We start from the raw sequence: 26,595 nt of genomic DNA on the forward strand, positions 1-26,595 counted from the left end.
ATCACTATAAACGGTGAAATATTCCCAGACAAAACTACTTTTCATCGACATGATTACTTAAAAATCACGACATAATAAATTTCACGGACTAGCGATTATACAGGTAAGCCCGGAAGGTCTTGTCAAGCTTCTCAGACACCAGCGTGCAGCTGGGTTAAGGCCAAGGTCATGTGACGTAACATCTCCCGAGGCTTACTGCGCCTTGGCAGCAGATGGATAAAAATAGTAAACTCCCCATTATTCGTGTTCATTGGGACCCGCCGATGCCCGGATAATTGAAATTCTGTAAAAATAAATAAATAAATAAATAAATAAATAAACCCGGATAATCGGTTAACGGTAAGGGCCGCCTTCGAATTGTTGTCTCGGCTTAAAAAAATACGGCACTGCCTAGCCATTAGTTCACGGTCATTTACAACAGCCGAAGAGAGAAAGATAAGATCGTGCTGACCTTGTACACATAAATTTTGGGTAGCTCCCCATCCCCCTCCTCCACTTCGACCAGCCGAATGCCAGCCAGACACGTCACTCGCCAGGCGCCTGCCGTGCGTTGGCGGGCGGAAAGTAACTCAGCAGCACGTCAAACAACATTCAAACAAACGGGAGACGGGAAGCAGAAGTCAGGACATCCCCCTCAAGTTTAAAGAGTGACAAATGTGACAGCTGAAAAGGGGGGGGGGGGGAAGGGGGGGCGACACAAAGGGTCGGTACAAACAGCGTTGCAGAGTTTGGCGGCCCACGGAATTCCGTCGCGCGACGCGCGTCACTCTAATCTCTGGCGTCATATAACCAACCTAAACAACAGTCGCCATTCGCCATTCCGGTAATATTAACCGTAAATGGTAAACAAATACATAGTTTTCGGTTCGTAAATGATAAATAACTTTACAAATAGTATAATTGAAAATTATTTTACCGAAAGTACCGTAAATATACGTGGAAATTGATACTTAGGTATGTAACTGTTCAATGTTTATAAAACTTACGGTATTTGTTTACTTTATTGGTATATTTTTTTTCGTGTGTGGTTAGTTTTAAATTATTAAATCCTATTATTTTTCGATGAGTAATCAAATTTTCTTCCCGAAAAGTACTGTAAACAAACATGGAAAGTTGTTAGGTATAGGTAATTATTCAATGTTATAAGTTTGCAGTAGGAGACCAATGATCGGCTCAAATAATCGGCTACGTTTTGCCGATCATTATGATCGGCAAAATTAACAAAATCGGCCGATTATTACGATCGGGGATCGGTATCGGCCCAGCTCTAATATCAGGATCATAGCACATTTTGATGTAAAAAAAAAAAAAAACCGCTACAGAATTTGCCATAATTGCGTGGAATGGTGTAGGCTGTTGTCCCAAGCTCTCTCTACAATGACGCACCGGGCGGTAAATAAATCCAGAAGATAGAGCTAACTTCAGAGCAGTTAGCATTCACGATACTGGTGATAACCTCTGCCGTTTAGTTTTCCAGCATTCTCGTATTTTGCTTCAAGGGTATTACAAAATTTATAAATATTTTCAGGGCAATTCTTTGTTGTAAATACATGTATCTAAATATACCAGGTAATAATGTTTTATTTACGGATTAACTCTGAATAATATGTTTACTGTGACAGGCCGGGAAAAAAAAATCTACGTAATGGCTACCGATCGCAAATGTTTTGTTTACATGAGAGAAGCGCCATAAACATCTCGGTCACAGACGACCGAAATTAACGCCACGTTAGAAATATTACAAATAATATATTTTGAAAATTGCTGAGGAAGCAAGCACACGCTACAAATTCCCACCTCTTAAATGAACGTTTTATTCCAAACACACCCTCTCTCACCCCCCCACCCAACTGGTATTCAATTTTACGAGACTTTTTTTCTATCCAAGGCTCGAGTTTTTACTAGGGGTGTGCGAATATTCGTAAACACGAATAGTTGCGAATAGTAACTGACAAACTATTCGCATTCGTAAGTCGAATAGCAAAATTTAAAATTGCGAATACCGTATGCCCGAATATAAGGCGACCTGCAGTTTCAGAAGGCCGAACAAATGTAAAAATAATTTTGGTAGAAATTAATGTGAAAATTCATTAGACATACATTTTGTGTTAATAAATCCTTTTTGCATTTATGTATACCACATTTAAGTTTCCGTTTCACAGCTACGTATTACTTTTTAGTAGTGTGTTAAACGTAACAAAGCAAACAATAAATGCAGCTTCCAGCTTGCCGGAACAAAACAAGTGGCTAGCTGCCATGGTGAAGCATACGGCCATGAATAACTTCGGTGACGTGACCGCGAATATTTATCCATATTACTCTCTGACAGAGAGTCTCTGTCCTATGAATATTAAAGAATAATCAATGATAATTATGTTGTTTGAAAGGTGTTTACATAAATAAAGAGAGGATTACTGTGAAATTATTAAAATAGCTTTTGAAGCAACGTACCAAATTCCTGTAAATATGGCGTCTTCGTGCGTGTTCGGCAATGTTCGTTTTACAACAAAGAAATATTGTGGAAAGACAGTTGGCAGCCATGAATTTCCAAACATTACATCCGAAATGTTCTTAGCATTTTCCGATTGTAAACGTAAACAATCGTTCTGAAAATAGCTGTGATATTTTAGTACAAATATTTCCGTTAAAAATTAAATTAACGTTAATGTTAACACGTGATTGTACACAAAGTACAAATATGATATGTGTAATAAAAGGTTGCCATTTTGAGATTTTTCAACATTCACATTTTTACTCAAGAACAATTTTCAACTTTAAACAATTGTGAATTACTGCAATATTGGGTGGGAGGTAACAAAGTTTTAGTTAATATAAAAATCGTGAACATTGTGTTTAAAAATGTTTCTACTGTAGCTTTCAGCTTGGAACTAATGTTTCCGGTGCTGACGTCTTGGGTGCGAAAATAAGGCGACTTCCAATTTTCTCTACTCTCGTTTATGTAAAAATGGTCGCCTTATATTCCGACCAATGTTTACATCAAATATAAAATAGATAACAATTATTAAATATTATTATATATGAAATAAAAGTTCATGTCTTCGATAACTCTTAAAAATACTAAGTGAACTTTTTTTTTGTGGTTTCATTCACAGAAAATATCTTGTACTAACTAAATTAAATATATGAAAACCTGCCATTGTTCAGTGTGGTAACATAAAAAAAAATATATATATATTACAACTATTCGACTTCGAAACTATTCACATTCTATTCAAAAATATTCGACCATTAAAACCCACTATTCGCACACCCCTACACGACATGTCCTCGGTCGGAGCTCCGCGCAAGGTTTGTCACCTTGAGAGCCGTTGTACCAGGACGCGACGGGGCTGGCGGCGGGGACCGGCCGCCGCGCGACGGGCGTCGAGACGGTGGCCTCTCCGAAGGCGGACGACGCCTGGACCGAGTCGCTGGGGTGCGGGATGGTCCGGGGCAGGCGGGAGATGGGCCCGTACTTGCTGACAACGGGCGTGTCGAACGGGACGAAGTCCTCCTCGGTGAGGATGGAGTCCGACCTGCGGGGCACGGACACGCATGGAGTGCGCCGGGACGTCGGGCATGCCATCAGAACTCCCGTTACCGACGTTGCCGGGCAGACAAACAATGTCACAACACAAGGAGTGCGATGATGATGGCTAGAGACCGGAATCATTCGCGGGTTCAATGACCTCCAGGATGGACTCCGACATCCTCTGCACACTCGGGCAAATGCCAACCGTTCATTGGCTGCTGACTTGTGAGTCGTCTCGACTGGGTGGCCTGTGATTCGACACTTCCATGAGTGAGGGTCTCTAATTAGCCCTCAGTCCTCCAGATTAACAGTGAACCAATGGCAGAAGCAGCACTTAGGTAAAATTATTTGAATTTTAGCATAACACGAAACGAATCCGCGAATTTTTCAGGTCTCTAACGATAGCCTCCACTAGCATCACATACAGCAGGTGCAGGATATCTGAAAGCCTGGTGAGAGTTGAATTAAAATTTCTTGAACAAAGACAACCAGGGGCATAACCTGGGGGGGGGGGGGGGGGGGAATTAGGGGTTCAAACCACGCGCGCCCCCCCCCCCCCCCCCCCCCCCCTTAGCTTCAAATCTTTAATAAATTTTTTATTCATCACTCAAACAAATTTCATTTTAAAATTAATTAAGTACCGAAAACTGCTAAAATAGCACTATTTAACACCTTAAAATCCAAATTTTTGCCAGGGGGGGGCATGCTTCTTAACACCCCCCCCCCCCCCCCCCCCATACACAAATCCTGGCTACGCCACTGAAGACAACAAGTAGTTAGAGTTAGTATATTATGTACACAGGCTATGATACTTCAAACCATTTTAAAAACAAACGTTAGTAAATTAAAACGTAATACTGTGTCCTCATTTGAGGGTGTTTTAATGGTCTGCCAAGCTTTCAGATGCACTGTACCTACTGCACCTTAATAGTACATTTATTTTGAAACAATCTAGAGGTTTGAATGGTTTTCAAATTTTTCTTGAGTTTTAGATCTAACTAAAATTGAGAGTTGTATTCAAGGTACTATTTTAAAAATTAATTGGAGATTCGGATTTGAAAATAAAAGTTACCTGGCCCATCTACGATCAATTGTTTTTGTTTTCCTAATACTACTTTTTTTCACTATTAACTATACAGTAGAACCTTAACACTCCATTACTCGCGTCCACTGCTAGATATCAAAAATTCACATTTATATTAGGGATAGGATCAAAAACATAATGCAGTTTTTATGCGAAAATTTTTTTCTCTCTCCAAAATTTCGGCACCGCAAATTAACAGTTTGACGACTACGTGAGGAGTGCGACGATTATGCGACAGAACACGGTAATGACCGAAAGATGAAATAAATGGACGGTCACCGGGTAAAAAGATAAGTCACATTTTGGTGATTTTTTTAGTTTATTCCAGCAATAAACTCTTAAGTATACTTAGAAATATGTAATGCATTTTTAATCATTGGCAACTATGATGGTAAATATGTTGGTAATAATGCAAGAAATATTTTAAGTATTTAAATTCAATTTTTATCTAAGGAGTTTTTTTGTTTCTCCCGCAAAAAAAGTGGATTCCCGACTTGTTACCTCTCCACCCGGGAGACCGGCCATAATGAACGCGGTGTGAGGGACGGGAGAACGAGAGGCGGGTGGCAAACCTGTAGATGGTGGCGGGGTGGCCCGCGGCAGACACGAGGCTGGCCTGGGAGCTGCCCCCTCTCCCCGTGTGCAGGATTCCCCCCGACGTCCAGATGGAGTACGTGGACGTGCACACTTGGTTGTTGGTGCTGGCGAACGAAGAGGTCTGCAAGCCGACACAGGCAGCGGTTAGTGCACTGTCATGTAATTTGGAATTTCCTTGCCGCTGGAAAATTTGGAGCCCCCTCCAGCAAAGAAGATTTGCTTCCAAAATCCAAAAAAAAAAAATAATGAAAAATGCGGCGGGTGTAACCATGACTCTCTTGCTAGGAGTCATGGCGTACTCCCGTGATCCAGCTTCTTGGAGGCCAGAGTTGTCGTAGTTAGCAAGTAGCGGCCTCTGCGCGGTTCTCGCCACTGGCAACCTAAGTAGGGGGCAATCCCGAACGGGTGAAGCTAACAGCTACCTCTGCGACGGCAACCCGGGGCTGATCACCCCGCAAGGTACCTCCTGCCGGCTCAAAATAAATAAAACAACCTTGGATGGTGGGCTTGCCTCATTGGGGCGGCCCTTGAAATGACGCGCCCTCTGGTGTCGTCGTGCCAGCAGCAGCAGGAGGTGAGGAGGGAATGAGGGGATTGGTTAGGTATGTGGTGGGGGGAATCAGTAGAGGAGGAGATGGCAAGGGAGAGGTAGAAATGACGCAGCATACATACTTGCACACTTCATACCCCCATACTTTACACATGCACATTTGTATAGTACTTTCACACTCACATACTTGTGCAATAGCATATTTTAGCGCTCGCATACTTGCATTTTTTTTTATCTGTGACCTCAGCCAAACAGAATTGTGTTTCCTATACGCTATACCTAATAATATGCAAGAAGTTTCACTTGTGTCACACAGGGACCAACCACCCTCCTCCCTTGCCCACCCCAAAAACAGAGAGAGAAAGAGAGATAGAAAGAGAGAGAAAGAGAGAGAGAAAGAGAGAGAGAGATAGAAAGAAAGAGAAAGAGAGAAAGAGAGAGAAAGAGAGAGAGAAAGAGAGAGAGAAAGAGAGAGAGAGAGAAAGAGAGAGAGAGATAGAGAGAAAGAGAGAGAGAAAAAGAGAGAGAAAGAGAGAGAGAGAAAGAGAGAGAGAGAAAGAGAGAAAGATAGAGAAAGAGAGAGAGAGAAAGAGAAAGAGAGAAAGATAGAGAAAGAGAGAGAGAGAAAGAGAGAAAGAGAGATAAAGAGAGAGAAAGAGAGAGAAATTTTTTGAGATGCACCAACTTTTGCTTCCATCAGGTTGGTAGCGTGAGTCAGGAATGTATAGTTCTAAGAAAAATGGGTTCACCCGTTAACATGCAGGAATAGGCACAAGTGCTCGATAAAATATATTTGTTTAACATTCTTGCAGCTCCATGAGTTTTGGACCTTATTTGGGTCGCGAGTGCGCGCTGTCCTCCTGACATTGTGACAGTGATGAGAGACACTAAATGCGGGTGCCTTTTTTCTTTAAAATGGAGACAAACAAGCTACTAAGATTTACAATCAGCAACAGCAGTCAGGCACTAGGTTTATCCGTTCTGTTAGTACTTAGTAGAGCACAAAATAGTGCATATTGTACTTAAAAATGTGTGGTCTTTCATTTACTTACTTAATTTATTTTAAAACAATATTAGACAAATACTTAATTTCCGTAGCTGTCACACGAAACATGAAATATTTTGTAATTAATTTTTAAACAACAAATTTTTTAAATCTACTATCCAGAGTCATAATAGAGGTTAAGAATTGATATTGGCAATAAGGAATCAACTACTACATTGGTAGTAGATCGCTTTAGACATTTTATTATATTTTTTCCCTGACTATTGCAGGTTAGAGGCTATTAATATTGTAACGTGGCCCTTATTTATTATGCACTCTCAGGTTTCATTAAATCATGAAAAACACTTTGAGGGTTCTTGTTGCTGCTCGCGGCATTGAGTCGACTTTCTTATCTCAGGGTTCTCGTGGGGTTCGCGCCGCGGAAAATAAATAAAAGGAATTAGATATTTAAATAAAATAATGTTGTTACTGGCATTATTTTATTTTATTCAGGAAGCTTTCACTTTCAAGTAGGCACCACGCTCGATCAGTCAGCTTTGATTGTTTCTGTTTTACATCACGCGAAACTGAAATAAATATCTCTACCGCCAACTTCAGATGATACTCCGTTAGAGGGCGTCCCGATATTACGAGCCACGGTTAAAAAAACAAAGAGGAGACCTCGTCGAATCCGTGCCAGTCTCTTTCGCCATCCTCCATTTTCTACCCAACTTCCACCCTCGCGCACCAAGCCAAACACACTACCTTTTGAACCCTTCGCAAAATTCTCCTTTAAATACACGATTATGCTAGGCGCACTGAGTAGTAACTTACACCTAAATCACTCTGCCATATCGGACGGTGATTGCCACCAATCACCTGCTCCTCTTATTCAAAAATCCCCATTTTCAAAAAAAAGCCTCCCCTCGAGGCTCCAGTCGCGGAGTAACTAACTAACAAAATTCTCCCTTCCCCTTCTCGCAAACCTCCACAGCCAACCAGCGACGAGCACGCCGAAACAGTTATATGAGCCGAGTCGCCACACAATTCTAAGAAAACGCTGACCGGACGCACCGGTGCCAGCCTGTCGCGACTACAAGAATCTTTGTCCCAGATTGCTTAAATTCAAAAAGAAATTCCACATTAAATATGTCTAAAACCGCGGGAGTTACAGAAATTTACTAAGAGAACAAAAATGTACCAAAAAAAATAAGCTTTAAATAGATACCCGACAACCTATATTTTACTTTTAATCTAACTTACGTTAAATTTATAAATTACCTAAACTATGCTCCTCCATCACCAGTGACGATCGCAAATTATTTAAAGGCACGTTAAATAAGGACTACAAAGGGTTCAAAAGTTATCATGTTGAAAACAGATTAATTATGGCCAAAAAAAAATGTTAAACTTTCAAAGCTAACCGATCTTTTACATTACTTGTCACTTTAAACAAATTACAATTATTTTACAAGGTACACCAACTTCAAATATTTATGCTTTTCTTCTGCGGGATCAAAATTCTGATATCTAGGCATTTATTTGCTTACTTGATGCGTCATATGTCCTTCAGGCAACCATACTTCACAAACGCATCAATTTATTGATTTAACACATTATGATTAACAATTCAAAAAAAATAAAAAAAAAATAAAAAATATACATGTAAATATATAGATATTTATATACTTAGGTAGCGTGGGCCACGAGATGGTATACCTTACAATATCAAACTGTAAACTCATCATTAGTGATGGGTCGATTCCGATTCCGGAATCGGTCGGTTTCACCGATTCCTGTATAATCGTGGGATTCAGAATACAATGGTTTTGGAATCGACCATGACCGATTCCTACGTTGTTTTTAAGTTTGCAAAATACATCTCCTACGCAACGTAAATTATTAAAATGCATGCAAATATAAATTTTAAAATACATAATACAATCTTTTATTACGGAACTGATATACGAATTACGGTGATTGACGTATTTATTTACTTGCACCGCCATTTTCCCTACAGTACAAATGCAGTATCTACTTTCCCGCTTTAAGCTAAAGCATTTTTCGGAAATTACGTTGCAGCAGCACTGTATTTAATAGTAAACCTTCAAAAATAATTAGACAAAACCAAAAATGTTTAAAGAAAATTATGTAAATGTAAACGGCAAGTAAAATAATGTAAACGTTAACTATTTGATCATGGCAGCTACATTTGCCATTGTCAACAACCTAATTTTTTGTTTGTGCTACCTGCCATGGTAAACCATACGACCATGAACCAAATTTATGGTGACATGAACGTGAAAATTAAGATGTTTCACATCTCTGCACTTTAAACTTTAAAGAACTAAAATGAAATAATTTTTGAATGAGATTTGATTTTACCCAAATTCACAGTGGATTACTGCGACCATATTAAAATAATTTTAAAAGCAACATAACCAAATTGCTGTAAATCGGCGTTCTTGTGCGTGTTCAGCGATGCTCGCCTTTACTTACTCTATGGATGCTCGTTTTACATTAGATATATTTTGGAAAGGCAGTTGGCTAATCTGAATTTCCAAACATTGCTGCTGAAACGTTCGTAAATTATTATTAACAAACATAAACAATCTTTTGAAAGTTGTGTTAGTTTAACAGAATTGTTTCCGATAAATTTCTGAAATGAATTAAATGTTAACACGCGATTATTTGAAGAGTTTAAATATTTTGAGTAAGAAAATCTCACCATAAAATGTGGAAATTTTGAGATGCTAAAACATGCACAAAACTTTCTTACTCAAGAACCGAAAATTTATTTTCTCTTTACGGTTGTGAAGAACTGCAAGACTGGATGGATTTATTCTTTTCACCAAGTGAGATAATTAATTTCTAGGTAATATATTAAAACGTATGCATCTCTGACATTTTATTTTAGTGTGGTGCAATTTGTTTCTTGTCATTTCTGTCATAATGAGATAATAAAGTTTTATTTTTACATTTCCCTCTTTTTATTTATTTTTCGCCCTGGTCCCTTGAAATATGTATAATAGAGGTTATATTGTCATTTTATTTGGATCATTGTTTAGTTGTGCTTGAAAATAAAATTCTTAACCTAACCTTACAAACCTCTTTTTTTACAATTAATTAATTGAGTTGATAATGTAAGGTATCTAAAGTTGGTTAAGTTATAACATTATTTACAATTTACGTCATAAGACATCTTTGATTATTGGCAGTGTTTGAACACGTGTTTCGTCTAACTATATGCAAGGTTAAAAGGCCAATTTGTGCTAGAAATTCAAGGTAGCGTAACTTGATGGTAATGAACATACTTTTTAACATTATATAAGCTGTATATAATGTTAATTTCTGCACAGAAAATAAAACACAACGCAATTACATTTTTAAAATCATAAACAACCTTTTTTTTCTGAGTATATTACTCTGTTGAACATGGTCAGATAAAAATTAAGGAATCGGAATCGGATTCGAAGAATCGACCCTTTAATTTAAGAATCGAAAATGGAATCGGAATCGGTATATTTTAGGAATCGGCCCAACACTACTCATCATGCCAAAAAAGTTTTACATTTTTTTATTTATTTATATCTTTATTTCAAAATTCACATTTATATTAGGGATAGGTCAATCAAATCTGTATTCAAAAAAGGAATTTTTTATTTGAAAAAGATATTAATGAATTAATGTTTATTCAAAATTTTAATTTACATATTTTAGCTCAAGTATTATTTAATTCCTGACTTTTGAAAACTATATTCGGATTCAGGTCACTTTTAAAGATACAGATTTGAGAAGAAAAAAAATGGATTCTACCTATCGCCAACATACATTTGTTTTAAAAACTGCTACGTTAATCTTGGTTTGCGACACTCACCACCCTGCACGCAGAGCTCGTGATGGCAGAAGCCGCGGATTTGCCCACCATCTTCTCCAGCTGCAAGATTATCTCTTGCTTCCGCTGCTGCAGAGCCGCCAGGCTCGGCACTGCCCTCTGCAGGGGGAAGCAAAGCGATTCACAATCTGCCGTTTAGAAACGTCAGCACTCTGCCAAAAAAAATTTTTGTTTCGAATCCCAATGTGAATCTACCCAGGGCTGGATTTAGAGGTCTGGAGGCCTCGGGGCAACAGAGGAGCGGAGGCCCCCTGGCCCCAAATTATTTTACAAATAAAATGAACAATTTTTTTCAGTCCAGTTTTCCAATAAATAATTCATTGTGAAATCAAGTAGATTCTCTTAGTATTTAAATAACATACATACATATAATCGGAGACAAGAATTATATGAAATTAAATTTTAGTGTTAATGAATATTTCTGTGAATGTTTAACAATAATATAATCATGTATGTACAAAGTACTGTAGGTAAAGGTAAAACAGCGAAAAAAAGAATATCAAAGGAAAAGATGTTTACTAGTGTTTACTTGTCGGAACATTTTTTTCCGAAGTCTCTATTGTGGGGTATCTATTGTGGGGGCCCTCCGTTTGTGGAGGCCCCGGGGCTTTCTGCCCCGGTTGCCCTCCCCTAAATCCGGCCCTGAATCCACCACAGCGGGAAAGTGTGTCAAATCAATTACGAAGTCACTCCTCATTCATTTTTTAACTAACGGTCAATTTGTTTTACATCCTTTGTTTCAAAAATTAAATGAACCAATCAGCTACTGTTCAAGCCATATGTCTCAGCACGTGAAAATACTGATTTGGGGCATGCATAATGCAGGAAACTTACAAAGGTCACCACCTCCCATTGAGTTACAGCATTAGCTAGGCCTGTGCCAATATTCAAATTTTTTAATACAAATAATAAACTAAACGTATTTGATCTGACATCAAATACTAACACTTTGAAATAGTGAATTACATTTGTTTACGAATATTTGACTTAGCTTGCCTCATAAGATTGTTGTTGTACACAAACATTCACTGATGAAATTAAGTCATCTGGGCAATATAAATACCCTTTTGTAATGTTTAACGGGACTTTATAATCAAAAATATGAATAATAAGCAACTTTTCCAACATGCAACAAGTATTCAAAGTTTTTTTTCCCCACTACTATCTCGCTAAACAGTAACAGGAAAAATCATGAAAACGATTCAAAACACTGCATATTTATAATTTCCAACTTGAAAACAAAATATTATTTGTCACTCGCACAAGAATTAGGAGAAAAAAGTCAACAAACTTGGACTACATCACTACAAAACACAGACATTCCATTGAGATGGGCATTAAAAGTAATAACTGTGATAGTTTTAAAGGCGTATAAATCAATAGTCACAACCAATCTAACACCATGTGATACAGTAGAAGCTTACTTGTAAATATCTATGATGAAATGGACATTGTGACTCAAGAATATATGAAAAAAATAAAAAAAGTATAAAATTGTTTAAGATTCTAGACAAAATTAGCAGAAATTGAGTTAATAATATTGCTGAACTAAAATACAATTTACCTGACTGTCATTAACAACAAAAACACAAGAATAACAAACTAAGGTTTAAATATGTGAATCTGAGCTCAATCAATCCCTAATTTGGGAATGGTGCATTTTTAAAAAAGATTCACATTTCTCACAGTAATTTGCATTTCACAATTTTTTTTTTTTTTGGATCAATATGCATTTAAAGGGTAGAATGTTTCAAACATCACATTTATTATTTTTAATTTATTGTACATTAATTTATTTTTGGCATTTGAGAAACACCTAGATTCAGAGTTGAGGGGGTATGTTCGAGGTACTCTCTAGGATTTGAATCTGGCCCGTAACTACAGTAGAATCCCACTGATACGACCCCTCACGGTTTCCGGAAAAAACGGACTTATAAACGGAATGGTCGCAATAGAGAATTCGGGCCAATTTAGCAATTTTTTTCAACTTTCTCTGCTCAAATTTTTCACGGTTTCTCGAAAAACGGTCGCGTATAAACGGAACGGACGCATCAGAAGGGGGGAGTCGCATCGGCGGGATTCCACTGTGGTTTCTACGGTCGTCGGCGGGACGGCGCGAGCGGACCTTGGCGACGGCCGAGGACAGGACCCAGGACGGCTGCTGCGGCTGGACGGCGGCCGGCTTGGCCAGCAGCTCCCAGGCGGGGGGGCGGGCGTGCTCCGGCACGGGGTCCGTGCGCGGGAACACCTGCGCCTGCTGGCCCAGGACCACTCCCCCGTGCGGCGCCGTGCTGCAAGCACACACACACGCACGGTGGTCAGGACTTCCCGCCGGGGCCCCGAGCCGGAAGGCGGAACAAAGAACAGCACCGGCAAGCTTCCCCCCCCCCTCCCCCACGCACCCGCAAACGATGAACTGGACGGTCTCCGGGTGAAAAAGGGTAACAAGTCACATTTTTGGTGAATTTTTTAGTTCATTCCAGCGACAAACTCTTTAAGTATACTTAGAATATGTAATGCATTTTTTTGATCATTGGCAAACTATGTTGGTAAATATGTTGGTAAATAAAAGAATAATGCAAGAATTTTTTTTTTAAGTATTTAAATTCAATTCTCATCTAAGAGTTTTCTTTTTGTTTCTCCTGCAAAAAGTGAATTCTTGACTTGTTACCTTTTACCCGGAGACCGTCCAACTAATTAGCACTTGCAAGACCAGCTAGTTGCATACCGTTTTTAATTTTGCTCGCCTAACAATTTTTAAAATTTTTTTCGAAGTAAAAATTTCTTTGGGCGCGACACGAGAGTAAACTTTCAAGGCCGGATTCGTGATGCAACCTTTTTCGTGAAACATTGTTGTGTTGCATTCCTGATGCGAAAAGGACAGAGGAAAGGTACTTGGCCAAAGAGATACGAAGTGAGCACTATGTCATATACGCTGCTGGGCTCGTTTTCGTTCTCCGCTGCCGTTCGATGATTCGTGCCCCGCCCAAAAAAAAACAAAATAATTAACCGAGAGAGATAGATGAACGAAAGAATAAGACTGAGTGAGTGCACATGGGCTTGTTTCCTATACAGTCAGCTGTGAATGCCTTAAATTTTATACTTGTTATCAGCACGCTCACGTTCCTCCTTGTTCATCCAGCAGTGTAGAAAGCGCTGATAAGACAGTTCTTGTATTTTCCGCAGCAACCTGATATAAATTTCACATTTAGTTAGTTAACACAAATTAATCTTTCTCTCTCTGCCATTTTACCCCTTACAATATACTTATGATACTTATGAATTGAGGTTTGAATTGCTAAAGAATTTTCACTTCTACCACATGTACTGAGTTAGGTACACATGCTCTTTTTTTTTTAAATTTCTTATTACAAAAATGTTTCTCATTCAAGCATACACTAATGCACAGTGTACATGGTGGACCAATGTCAGGACTTTACATGTCAAGTTTATCCATATAATTACAATGCAGTTATTGTTGTTAGTGAATAAATGGTCCTTAATATAGCTTAGCATAAACAAAAGTGACAAGCAAGAAAAAATATCAATAATTAAAATTAAAAATGACACCTCAAAGGAAAAATTTGAAATTTTTTATGGTCCGAGCTTGCGAAAAATCCTTGTATAGCATTCGGGTGGATATGGTATTTTATTTCCACCGGATTCTAGAAAGCTAAGTTCTGATTGTGGTTTGGTAAATTAACACTCAATAAATACTGATGGTAAATTTTAAAATGATTTTTACCCCAAACTGCACTGCCCTCTCGGCCAGTCGTAATTATAACTTCTTTTTAAGATAATTAAGCAACAAGTACTTAAAAATATGTACCGTACAAGTTCTTAAAATTTTTTAACATCTCTAACATACGAGCCCAGATTAATTGTGAGATCATACACAAATGGAGAGACAATATCAACATTTTTACTTTAAGAACAAAATATCTTAAAAAAATATTTTTTGAATCTATAATCTGTAGGCCTATGTGAATATTCTAATTTTCTAATACAAATGATAAACTATTCATATTATACTCGACCTGAAATACTAACACTCGAAATAGTGAATATTTGTTTCCTTATGAATATTGGACATAGCATACCTCGTGAGTTTGTCTTATACCAATGTTTATTGTTTAGGTTAAGACTTTCTGCAATATGAACACCATTTTTTGATGTTTTAATGGGGCTTCAAAATAAAAATAAATTAAAAAAAGGAACATTCCAAACATGCAACAAGTATTCAAAGTTTTTTTTTTTTCACTAATGTCTCACTAAACAGTAAAGGAAAAATTGCATAAACAATTAAAATCATGGCAAATTTGTCATTACAAAACTTTGAAACAAAATATTATTTATATTTTATATCAATACACGCATCAGAAATAGGGAGCGGGGGGCGGGGAAAATCAATAACCATGGACTACAACACAGCAAAACACAGACACACTATTGAGATGGGCACAAAAAGAAGTAATGGTCATAGTTTCAACACCATATAAATCAATCACAATTAATCTAACATAGCTTATTTGCTGTATATATTTATGGCGAAACAGAAGTTGCGACTCATAAATATATAAAAAAAATGTAAATAATAGTTTAAGATTCCAGAAGAAATCAGCAAAAAATTGTTTTTATAATATTGCTGAAATAATATACAATTTACCTGATGGCCGTTAACGAAAACTCGTGAATATCTATGATTTAAACATGTAAATATGAAATCATTCAATCACTAATTTGTGAATACAGCGTTAAAAAAAAAATTAAAATTTTTCGTAAAATAGATTGCAATGGATTTCATGATATTTTGCTGTTAGCCAAAATATTTTGGATCAATATGCAGAGTAGCAGGTTGTGGAAAATAGATGAATAGGAACTGAAATGAAAGGTTGGTTGGTTAATTAATTGTTAGCTGCCTAATTAAAAAAAAAAAAAAAAAAAAAAATATTTTATAACTAATATTATAACAAACATTTTCCTTATACATAATTATTTCAGCTGAATTAACTTTACCAATCTTTCACTTTATTACTTGTCTAATTTTCCGAAGTTGTTAATGTTGTGAAAATATATATAATGTTTTTTTTTTGGGGTTCTAATTCTCATGCTTACTTATTGAATTTACTATGTGTATTCGCAAATAATTTGATATTCATATTTAACAGTCGAAAAATGATGAAATACAATAAGTCAAAAGTTAAGATTCCTACACCTTCACAGCTCATATCAAAAGAGTGAATCTTTTAGAATAATATATGAATTTTGATCAAAAGCTCAAATTCATCTATCAACATAAAAAGCTCCCACTTAATTTTTTGTACCCCTAAAATGTTTTAACTTTAGCCGCAAATCTTCGGTATCAGGAAACCTCTCGCCAATACCAAAAACAAATTTACCGACAGTGAAAGATGACAAAACACTAGTAACTTCACACCCTTCAATGATAGCATTCGACTTTCCCGACGATTCCCGCTAACAAATAACACCACGTTACAAACGATGCAGTCAACGAAGACTTGTTTTCCGCGTTTAAGAACAGACATGGGGTGGCCGAGCAAGTCTGCCGTTCCCGTGCGACGGCGGACGAGCAAACCGAGCGGCGAGCGTCCACCTTGTAACATTGCGTACGTGTTTCAGCGAGGTTCGACGGTGCGCTACTAGATTCCGGCACGCGTTACGCGGCTCATAAAGCCAGGCGGAAGAGCGCCACGTACCTGTAAATGTCCGGTAGCAGCAAGCGTCGACCTCGTAACATCGTGTACGCTTTTCAGCGAGGTTCAACTGTGCGCTAGATTCCGGCACGCGTCACGCGGCTCGTAAAGCCGGGCGGAAGAGCGCCACACACCTGTAAATGTCCTGTAGCAGCGAGCGTCGACCTCGTAACATCGTGTACGCGTTTCAGCGAGATTCAACTGTACGCTAGATTCCGGCACGCGTTACGCGGCTCGTAAAGCCGGGCGGAAGAGCGCCACGTACCTGTAAATGTCCGGTAGCAGTGAGCGTCGACCTCGTAACATCGTGTACGCTTTTCAGCGAGGTTCAACTGTGCGCTAGATTCCGGCACGCGTCACGCGGCTCGTAAAGCCGGGCGGAAGAGCGCCACGTACCTGTAAATGTCCGGTAGCAGCAAGCGTCGACCTCGTAACATCGTGTACGCGTTTCAGCGAGATTCAACTGTACGCTAGATTCCGGCACGCGTTACGAGGCTCATAAAGCCAGGCGGAAGAGCGCCACGTACCTGTAAATGTCCGGTAGCAGCAAGCGTCGACCTCGTAACATCGTGTACGCTTTTCAGCGAGGTTCAACTGTGCGCTAGATTCCGGCACGCGTCACGCGGCTCGTAAAGCCGGGCGGAAGAGCGCCACGCGGCTCGTAAAGCCGGGCGGAAGAGCGCCACACACCTGTAAATGTCCTGTAGCAGCGAGCGTCGACCTCGTAACATCGTGTACGCGTTTCAGCGAGATTCAACTGTACGCTAGATTCCGGCACGCGTTACGCGGCTCGTAAAGCCGGGCGGAAGAGAGCCACGTACCTGTAAATGTCCGGTAGCAGTGAGCGTCGACCTCGTAACATTGTGTACGCATTTCAGCGAGGTTCAACTGTACGCTAGATTCCGGCACGCGTTACGCGGCTCGTAAAGCCGGGCGGAAGAGCCCCACGTACCTGTAAATGTCCGGTAGCAGAGAGCGTCGACCTCGTAACATCGTGCACACGTTTCAGCGAGGTTCAACTGTACGCTAGATTCATGCACGCGTCACGCGGCTCGTAAAGCCGGGCGGAAGAGTGCCACGTACCTGTAAATGTCCTGTAGCAGCGAGCGTCGACCTCGTAACATTGTGTACGCGTTTCAGCGAGGTTCGACTGTGCGCTAGCTTCCGGCACGCGTTACGCGGCTCGAAAAGCCGGGCGGAAGAGTGCCACGTACCTGTAAATGTCCGGTAGCAGCGAGCGTCGACCTCGTAACATCGCGTACGCGTTCCAGCGAGGTTCGACTGTACGCTGCTAGATTCCGGCACGCGTCGCGCGGCTCGGTAAAGCCAGGCGGAAGAGCGTCACGCACCTGTATATGTCCGGTAGCAGCGAGCGTCGACCTCTTAACATCGCGCACGCGTTTCAGCGAGGAGGTTCGACTGTGCGCTGCTGGATTGCGGCACGCGTCGCGCGGCTCGGTAAAGCCGGGCGGAAGAGCGCCACGTATGTACCTGTAAATGTCCGGCGCGAAGGTGGACGTGAAGATCTGCTGCTGCGAGGGCTGGTACACGGAGCCCCCGTACTGGTACTCGAGCCCCGCGTGGGGCACGGCGGGAGGCCTCACCGTGGCCGTGGGGACGGGCGGCGGCACGTGGAGCGGGACGCTGTTGGGCATGAACCCTGCGCAGAGACGAGCACCGCCACGTCAGCAGGCGATGGCAGGGCCGGCGTGTCCGTACAGGCAAACTAGCCGACCGCCCGGGGCGCCAAGTAGCTGGGGGTGGCGCAGCACGACACACAAACAGCCGATGTGACGTGTTTAACGATTATTGAAACTAGACTAAAATGGATTTTTGTAACAGTTCGGAATGTTTATATTGATATAAGTAATTATTTAAAGTCCACGGTGACCTGTTTATGATTTGTAATACCTAAGTAAAAAAGTAAAAAAAAAAAAAAAAACACAATTCTGCTTACATTTGATTGTTGACAAAATCTTAGGCTTACGCAATGTATTTTAAGGCAAGGAAAATTTTTTTTGGGGTGTCCGGCGGGAGGGGGGGTGGGTGGTAAGGTTTTTCGTCTAGGGCGCCAATTTACCTTGCACCGGCCCTGGGTGACGGCTGTGGCAACTACTAACTAGGTGCAATTAATCCCAAGCTTCACTGGCCACTGTAGGTTCTTTTTTTTTTTTTTTACTATTAAACACCATTATTAGATACAAGATTTTATGCTTTTATTTTTAGTCCAATTTTTTTTTTAATTAATAAAACAGAGGATTCCCTTCCTCTTCCGTTTACCCCAAAACTTGTGCCTAAACATTCTCCTTGTGCGATCGGAATTTTCGTGACGCTCGGGATTGTAGCCCCCTTCAGCAAAGGAGTTTCACTTTAAAACCCTTTGAGGCACACAGAAATATATTAAAAACAAATTAGAATCTAGTGTGCAACATTTAGCAGACGTGGCGGAAGGAAAAATTATAAAGCAGCCAATGCTGCTTGTTCTTGTTAGGATCGCCGGATAGCAGCACAAGGCTTTCTCACGCGAGGTATTTCGGCGATACCACTGAAACATTGCGAATAGTAACATTTTTCTCAAAGTGGTATCGTAGAAATACCACTATAAAACAAAGGGTTAAAAATGTCAATGAGGTCAACTGGGTCCGGAACTTGGGACATCACGACCCATCACCGACAGAGAGCTCCGAACACGCCCACACCCGGCCACAGAAAAGGCCAGACCCTGCCAGGGAAGCCTCCCCGACATCCGTCTACCCGCGTCCTCACACCCCACGAAAGAGAGAGAGCTCGGGAGAGCGACACGTTTCAGATCTACCGAGAAGTCCATTTTCAAATGTTCACGTTACCATCAAGACAAAGCTCTCAGAACTGAAAATTCAATCAGGCTGCGCCACAATATGTCCGGTAAGGCGTAACTGCAGAAAAGAGTTTTCACCACTAGTTATCTGTAAGCATTTCTCACCATACATTACCAGGGTGGTCGTCGCTCTTCTGGCAAATCAGAATTCCAGGTTTTCTGCAAGGTTCTTAAGGTTTTTCTCTAAGAACGTTTTCATGAAATTTTACTACATCAAGAAACATTCAGGGTTACATTACAGCTAATAAAACAAAACAAAAAAAACTTTAATATTAAAATCAACCATTAAATATTACATAAAATAAAAAAGGAACATAAAAATAAAAATTATTTCTGTAAGACTGTTACTTCTGTGATAAAAGAAAAGTTTTTCCTTAACATAATTTAGTAGTTGAAGTGAAACTTCTAATGCGACTTCCAACAAAGTTGCGTTAAACGTTTAACGCTACCATGGAGGGAGTATGAAAGCACTGTTGCGTTAAACATTCAACGCTCCTGGGGAGGGGGAATAGAAAGAGACAGAGCGAGAGTGAATGCGTGGCACTCGAACACATGCGTGTAGTATACCTGTTAAGGCCAGCGCGAGCGTTAGCAACGAGTAGCGTCCAATATTCCAAGCACATGCGCGTGGTATTCTTGCTATGCAGCGAAGTTAACAGTGTGAGCGTCGTGAAATTAGCTGAAATACGTTAAGGTTGTTCTATTTTATTGTTCTATTTTAATTTATAATATTCATTATTCCATTTACTTGTTTTTTTTTAGTTTGATTTGATACAATATGATTTCACTAAAAATCAATTTCTATCCCTTCCTATTTTCATTTCCACATTACGAAGTTTCACTTCTTCCACGCGGAGGGACTCCACGCACTATTTTTTTTGTATGTTATTTAAACTGTGACTAGCAATCAACAGCAAAATTTCAATTTTGGTATAAAAAATACAGAAAGTAAAAAGGACACAACTCACCCTCTCTCAGAGTGGACCCATCAAACGGTGCTGGGGTGATGGTGGGGGTCGTCGTCGAATACAACATGTCGTCCGTCTGCACAAACACTTTGTCGTTAGTCAGCAACGCAGAACTCTGAACGTCGTTCTGCAAAACTGCCACGTCGTTCACTTTGCCGCTGCTGTTGGCGTTCCTGAGAACAGCTTTCCGGCTCTTCGCTCGGTATCTAGAAAAAAAAAAGATAAGAAATTATTATAATATTTGTTTTCATTCTACATTATTTTTTTAAATATTGATTACTGTGAAAAAAACATAATCAACGATGCCGTTTCTTTACTGACTACAGCAGCATTGTTTAAAGCACTTTCTTATTAATCCAATTATGACCAAGTGTTGAACAGGTTTGCAAGGCCAAATAAATGTGATTAAATGCCTTGCAACAACTAAAGCAATGATGGTAACACAATTCCACAAATGGCTTTAGCAGTTTCCATAGTTCGTACCCTCTTGTGAAATCAAAATATCAAGAGGTAGATAACCTATTTGTAATATCACAAAATACCTCAAGTAAAAATGGTTAAATAGATAGTTAATACAAAAAATAATAATTTTGTTGGCTAGCTCAATTCTTAGAAAACTTTTTAGTATAAATGCGAGATGCTAATCATGAGAAACATATTCAAAACTTTTAACTAGTGATGGGTCGAATCCCATTTTTCCCGAATCCGAATCTTGAATTCGAATCCCAAACAGTACCTAGAATCCACACCTCGAATCCGAATCCAGATCTCATGGGTTGATTATAAAATAATTTATAAGTTAAGAGAAAAAATTAAACATTATGCAGAATTATTTAACCCTTTAAATTTTTATTTAAAAAAACAAGGATTTTGACACGGTTTGGATCAAGACGATTCCGTTTTTGGTCACATATGTTTCCTGCAGGGCTGAACAAACGTTCAGAGAACACTGTCGCAGGTGGTAAACACAAATATTTTTTGGACAGTTTATGTACCCTGGTTGAACACGCAGACTGAGTTTTCCAGTATTCGAGGATGTTTATTTCTGGGTTAACTGTAGGATCACGTAAGAATCTGGTCACTTCATCAATTGCTGTAGAATCCGACTTGGTGGATTTAAGGCATTCAGGCATTATCTGTGAGTACAGTGATTCATGTATCCACGGAAATCGGAAAACGAAATTCAACATCCGACGGAACAATATTTTGTAGTTACCAACTTGACATTTGTTTAAAGTCCCAAATGAAGATAAACGCTTTCCTGAAATATTTAATGGAAAATGAAAGGCGCCATCTTAGCTTCAATGGTTTTAGGCCATAAGTAATATTGTTGTGCGTCTTTTAAAATTAAGCCTCACTAAAGCATAGTGATTAATATGCCCGAAGTTAAAAGTGACGGGGTATTTTCTCTAGTTTACCCATTAAAATTCTTTATATTAATATTAGTTATTTTTTGTGTTGCTCAAAATTATTGGTTGGCCATCATGGAATTCTCAGATAATAAATATTTTAACGTTGGTAGTCTACACAAACCAAACTTGGTCCTAAAAAATTTCATAAATAGAATGTGTATCAGAATATTTAAAATTGAATCGTGATTAAAATAATAATTTATTGTATAATGTATTAATTTTTGTCATTCATTATTTCATTGTTATTACTACATGTGAGACCGTAACTTGTGATGAAAGTCGGCATTATTGTTGTATTACTAACAGATTTCTCGGTAAAGTTATTCAAAAAAACAAGATTCATATTACTAGTCTAGATCCTAAATGTGCTTTATTTTATTTTTTAGCATATTCTGAGAATACATCTGTGATTTGTGCCTTATTTAATGCCAATGTAGCGACAATGCAGCCATGTTCATGAATATAAAGTAAGTTTTCCAAATCAGTACATGCGTCTAGGGATGGTCGGGTACCCAAAATTTCGGGCAGTGTTTCGGGTATCAAGTATACCCGAAATTCCGGGCGGGTATTTCAGTGCCCGAAAATATCGGGCACCTTGGAAAACGGCAATACCGCACGGCGCAAGTAAACAAAGCTTCTTTTTTTTGGAACGCGCGGCAGCTGCAGGAACATGCCACGCCGCCGCCGTCCCGGCACCAACTTTTAAATGGCAGCCTGTGATTGGCCGAAAACCAAAATCAGTTACTTAATTTCTTAACAAAAACGTGAAATCCGAACGCAACAATTGCGTGGATAGCAAAATTTCACGTACAATTTAAATAAATAAATATTAAAATAATAATTTACATTATAAAATCACGGCGTTAATTTTACCGTTTACAGTTTCCAAGTTCATTAGTCCTTAGAGGGGTATCAACAATACCTAGTTCAAATAGTCCGGTAAAATCCAAAGAGTCACTTTTCCATAGACATACATAACAATAAATTGCCGTTTCTGAAAATAAATAATATTAGACATAGAGCAAACAAAATAAATAAATCGTAAATAATAATAAATAATAAACTGTCAAAACAAACATGTTGCAGTACAGATTATTCGGGAATCGGATAATCCGGGATAATTTAAAAGTGCAGAAAAAAAAGAGAAGTAAAAATTGTCAGCGCTTAAAATTAACGTCACGCGGGCCGGCGGCCGGCAAACACTGCAAGCCATCGCAGCTGCCAAACTCTGCAACGCTGTTTGTACCGACCCTTTGTGTCGCCCCCCTTTCAGCTGTCACATGTCACTCTTTAAACTTGAGGGGGGTGTCCTGACTTCTGCTTCCCGTCTCCCTTTGTTAGTTTCCACCCGCCAACGCACGGCAGGCGCCTGGCGAGTGACATGTCTGGCTGGCATTCGGCTGTACAAAAAAAAAAAGGGGGGGGGGGGGGGTGCGCCTACCCAAAATTTATGTGTGCAAGGTCAGCACGATCTTATCTTTCTCTCTTCAGCTGTTGTAAATGGCCGTGAACTAATGGCTAGGCAGTGCTGTATTTTTTTAAGCCAAGACACTAATTCGAAGACGGCCGGCCCTTACCGTGAAAGGATTATCCAGGTATATGTTTTTTTTTTACAGGATTTCAATTATCCGGGCAACGGCAGGTCCCAATTAACACGAATAATGGGGAGTTTACTATTTTTTATCCATCTGCTGCCAAGGCGCAGAAGCCTCGGGAGATGTTACGTCACATGACCTTGGCCTTAACCCAGCTGCACGCCGGTGTCTGAGAAGCTTGACAAGACCTTCCGGGCTTTTAATCGCTAGTGCGTGAAATTCGGTAATCCGTGATTATCTCGGTCCCGACCATCACGTATTAACGAGGTTCTACAGTATCTCAATAGGATGTGTTCCTAGGCCAAGTAAATTGTAAGCATTTAAGTTTTTAAAGTACTACATTTACACCAATATTTTTCCTCGAATCCCAAATCTTTTCCCTCGAATTTCGAATCTTTCGAATACTAGAGATTCGGTGGGAATCGAGGATTTGACCGGCCCATCCCTACTTTTAACACATGGTCCAAAATTCGCAAATTAACATTTCCTAGCTTCCAATATGATTTTGTTCCAAATATTTTCCTGATTATTTACATTTTGGTGTAAAAATTTCCGAATTTCTGAGTGTGTTCATAGAATCGCTGCTCTGTTAAATGCAGGGTTTGTAAAACTGAGATTACAGCGTATGTACGTTCGTTATATCCAAGCGTAAGTATCTGCTACTGTAGCAAATAAGTTCTTAGTTTTGTATTTGTTTATTTATAAATTGTGACATGCACACCAACACACTGAGAAGAGATTACAGGGGTGTGCACGGTACGAGAAACAAACACAATACACAAGAGACACAACAGACAAAGAACACAAAACAAAAAAAATTAATATATTCAAAAATACAGAAAATTAGTGAATTTAGAATACACCGTTAATAGAATTGACTGCAAGTGCTACTAAAATAATTTACTAATTGGTTAAGCTTGTTACTATTGGGTCTAATCTATTATAATTGCTTATTAATCTAAAAATAATATCATTTTTTCTCTTGATTGTACAGAAAGTAGAAGCAAGTCGACTAAGATACTGGGGAACTCTTAAACCAGTATTATCTAAGATGTATTTACAATTGATTTTAGATGAATAACAATTGGAAATAAAAATATGGTCAAGGAGGGCACGCCGATCAAAAAGTGATGTTAATTTAGGAGGGGGAAATGAATTTTTGAGTAATAATTTTAATTCATTTGTTTTGAATATTTTCATTTTTATCAATATGAGATGAATTAATGTTGTTCCATATTACCGAACGATATTCTAGTTTTGACCTAATATCTGCTAAGAAAAGAGAAATATTGGAATCTGAATTAATGGCATGGTAAGTAATATATTTAATTAGGGCAGGTGTTCTTCGAGAACTAGGAATTTAAAAAATGTACATGTTGACGAAAAAAATAATTTAGAATCAAGAAAAATTCCAGGATCTTTTAAAGCAGTCGTTTTTGGACTCATTAGAAATATTGTCTGATGAAACACTTATTTGCCTAGGACCAGTAAGACTGTGATTTTGGCACCAAATACATGCGTGAATCACACACAAGCCTCTCCTTTATTATTTCTATGCCAGCGAGAAAAAAACCTGAAACCTTAATGTGTGTGTCTGGACATTTTCATCACCGTGCTTAATTTTCCAGAAATAAATTAGATTGTACCTATATTTAAAGATGATATACCTGAAAATTTTTAAAAAAATATTTTGTACAAAAAAAAAATACACCTGGGTGGTGGTGGGGGGGGGGGGGGGGGGGGGAGGTTTGTAGTCTAAACACCTCACCACAAATCACTAAGGAGGAGGGATGGGGGGGGGGGGGGGAGGTTTAAAAGTTTGCTAAAAAAAAAAAAAAAAAAAAATCACGTGATTGACGGACGACCCCTGTATCAGAAATCTCGTCCGACGGAAACACTCGTTCGCCTGAAGGAGATCCCGAGGAGCGCCACCGGGACCGGGAACGGGCGGGGGACGACGGGGGACGGACGACGTCACAACTCACTTCTCGAGCTCCTCCTCGGAGTGGGCGAAGGTGCAGTTGGTGCCCCGGGGGCAGCTGCCCTTGAGCGTGAGGTCGCGGCACATGCTGATCTTGTACTTGGCGTTGTGCGGGTGGCCCGGCTCCTGCAGCTTGCGGCTGCCGTGGTGCTGGACGAACTCCACCAGGCCCGTGACGACCGTGCGCACGGCCTCCAGCGCGCGGCAGCACTCCTCCCAGCACGGCGCGCACGACTCTGCGCAGTCCCCCCGGACACACAACCCCCCCTGCTACACACTCCAGTCCCCTGTCATCTTTCCAGCCTACCAGCCACGCGCCACGATGACCGCATGAATTAACAATACAATGCAATAAAATAAAGAATTAAATACAGTACAACCCGGTTATAACATTCCCGTTTTTAACATTTTCCCGCCTATAACACCATAATTTCATGGTCCCGTCATTTCTCCATTTATCACAATGCTTTAATTTCCCGCCTGTAACAATATTAAAATTTCTACATTCCCGCCTTTAACGTTCAAATTTGCTTTGATAACTGCCACAATTTGCAGTATCCATACCTGCCAACTTTTTAGTTTGGTCATCAAGAAAACTTTTAAATTGGGAAAATGTATCGTAAATCAAATGCGGCAATTTTTTACATGCTTTATGTGCAATTATTTTCTATTTTTCTATTCCATTTGGTTTCTGCTAATTTGCTAATGACATGAAGGGCATATCGATGGCCTAGAATGAAAACCTCATACAGTCAATATTGTAAATGTACTGGGAAACTAAACCTATCCAGAATGTGCCAATTTACACAGCCTGCATATGAAAAGCAAAATGACCAAGTACAAAACAAAAGGAATAGTATTCACTAAACAAGATTACTTAAAGACATACCTTGCTATATCACATGTTTGTAACATATTTCAGTCATCTCCTGATTATCATCCTTGATGCAATTTTAAGACTGAATGTGCCTTATTTGCTTTACCTAATAAATCTGAGGTAAACCTTTGTTCATAACAAACACAATTCCTTGATTTCAACACAGAAATAGACTGCAAAGTTTCAGATGACATGGAGGACCTAAATTGGGTTCTGTTTTTTTTTTTGACCATACTGAAAATGTGCTCATATTCTGAATTACTGTGGAAAGCACGTTTTTCCTATGCTTAGGACACTTAATTTGTGTAGTTATGTCGGACCTACCTCCATGAGCAATACTAAAATCACACCGGCACATTGTGCAAAACAAAAAAGTTTCTCCTTTTTGCGATTTCAGAATACACGGGAATTCGTTGTTATACGCAGCACGGTAAGTCTGAATATATTTCTTGTTGACTAGCTAACTCATGGTTCCCACCACGTAAACACACACGGAAAAAAAACGGTTGCACAGCACTACATTGGAACTACGAACAATAGTCAGCCAT

General features: G+C 39.5%; 1 protein-coding gene across 3 annotated transcripts in view; it reads right to left on the reverse strand.

Annotated features, from left to right (window-relative positions):
• LOC134541457 (roquin-1) overlaps positions 1-26,595 on the reverse strand; it is an 80,398-nt gene that overhangs the window by 33,509 nt on the left and 20,294 nt on the right. For all 3 annotated transcript variants that reach the window (XM_063384925.1, XM_063384926.1, XM_063384927.1), the window contains exons 7-13: positions 25,175-25,406; positions 20,183-20,388; positions 17,849-18,017; positions 12,769-12,934; positions 10,626-10,742; positions 5,189-5,334; positions 3,319-3,536 (exon numbers count right to left, since the gene is read on the reverse strand). In XM_063384925.1, coding sequence (XP_063240995.1) covers positions 3,319-3,536; positions 5,189-5,334; positions 10,626-10,742; positions 12,769-12,934; positions 17,849-18,017; positions 20,183-20,388; positions 25,175-25,406 — 1,254 coding nt within the window. The remainder of the gene's footprint in view (positions 1-3,318; positions 3,537-5,188; positions 5,335-10,625; positions 10,743-12,768; positions 12,935-17,848; positions 18,018-20,182; positions 20,389-25,174; positions 25,407-26,595) is intronic.

Source organism: Bacillus rossius, chromosome 18, assembly GCF_032445375.1.
Source record: "Bacillus rossius redtenbacheri isolate Brsri chromosome 18, Brsri_v3, whole genome shotgun sequence".
NCBI lineage: Eukaryota > Metazoa > Arthropoda > Insecta > Phasmatodea > Bacillidae > Bacillus > Bacillus rossius.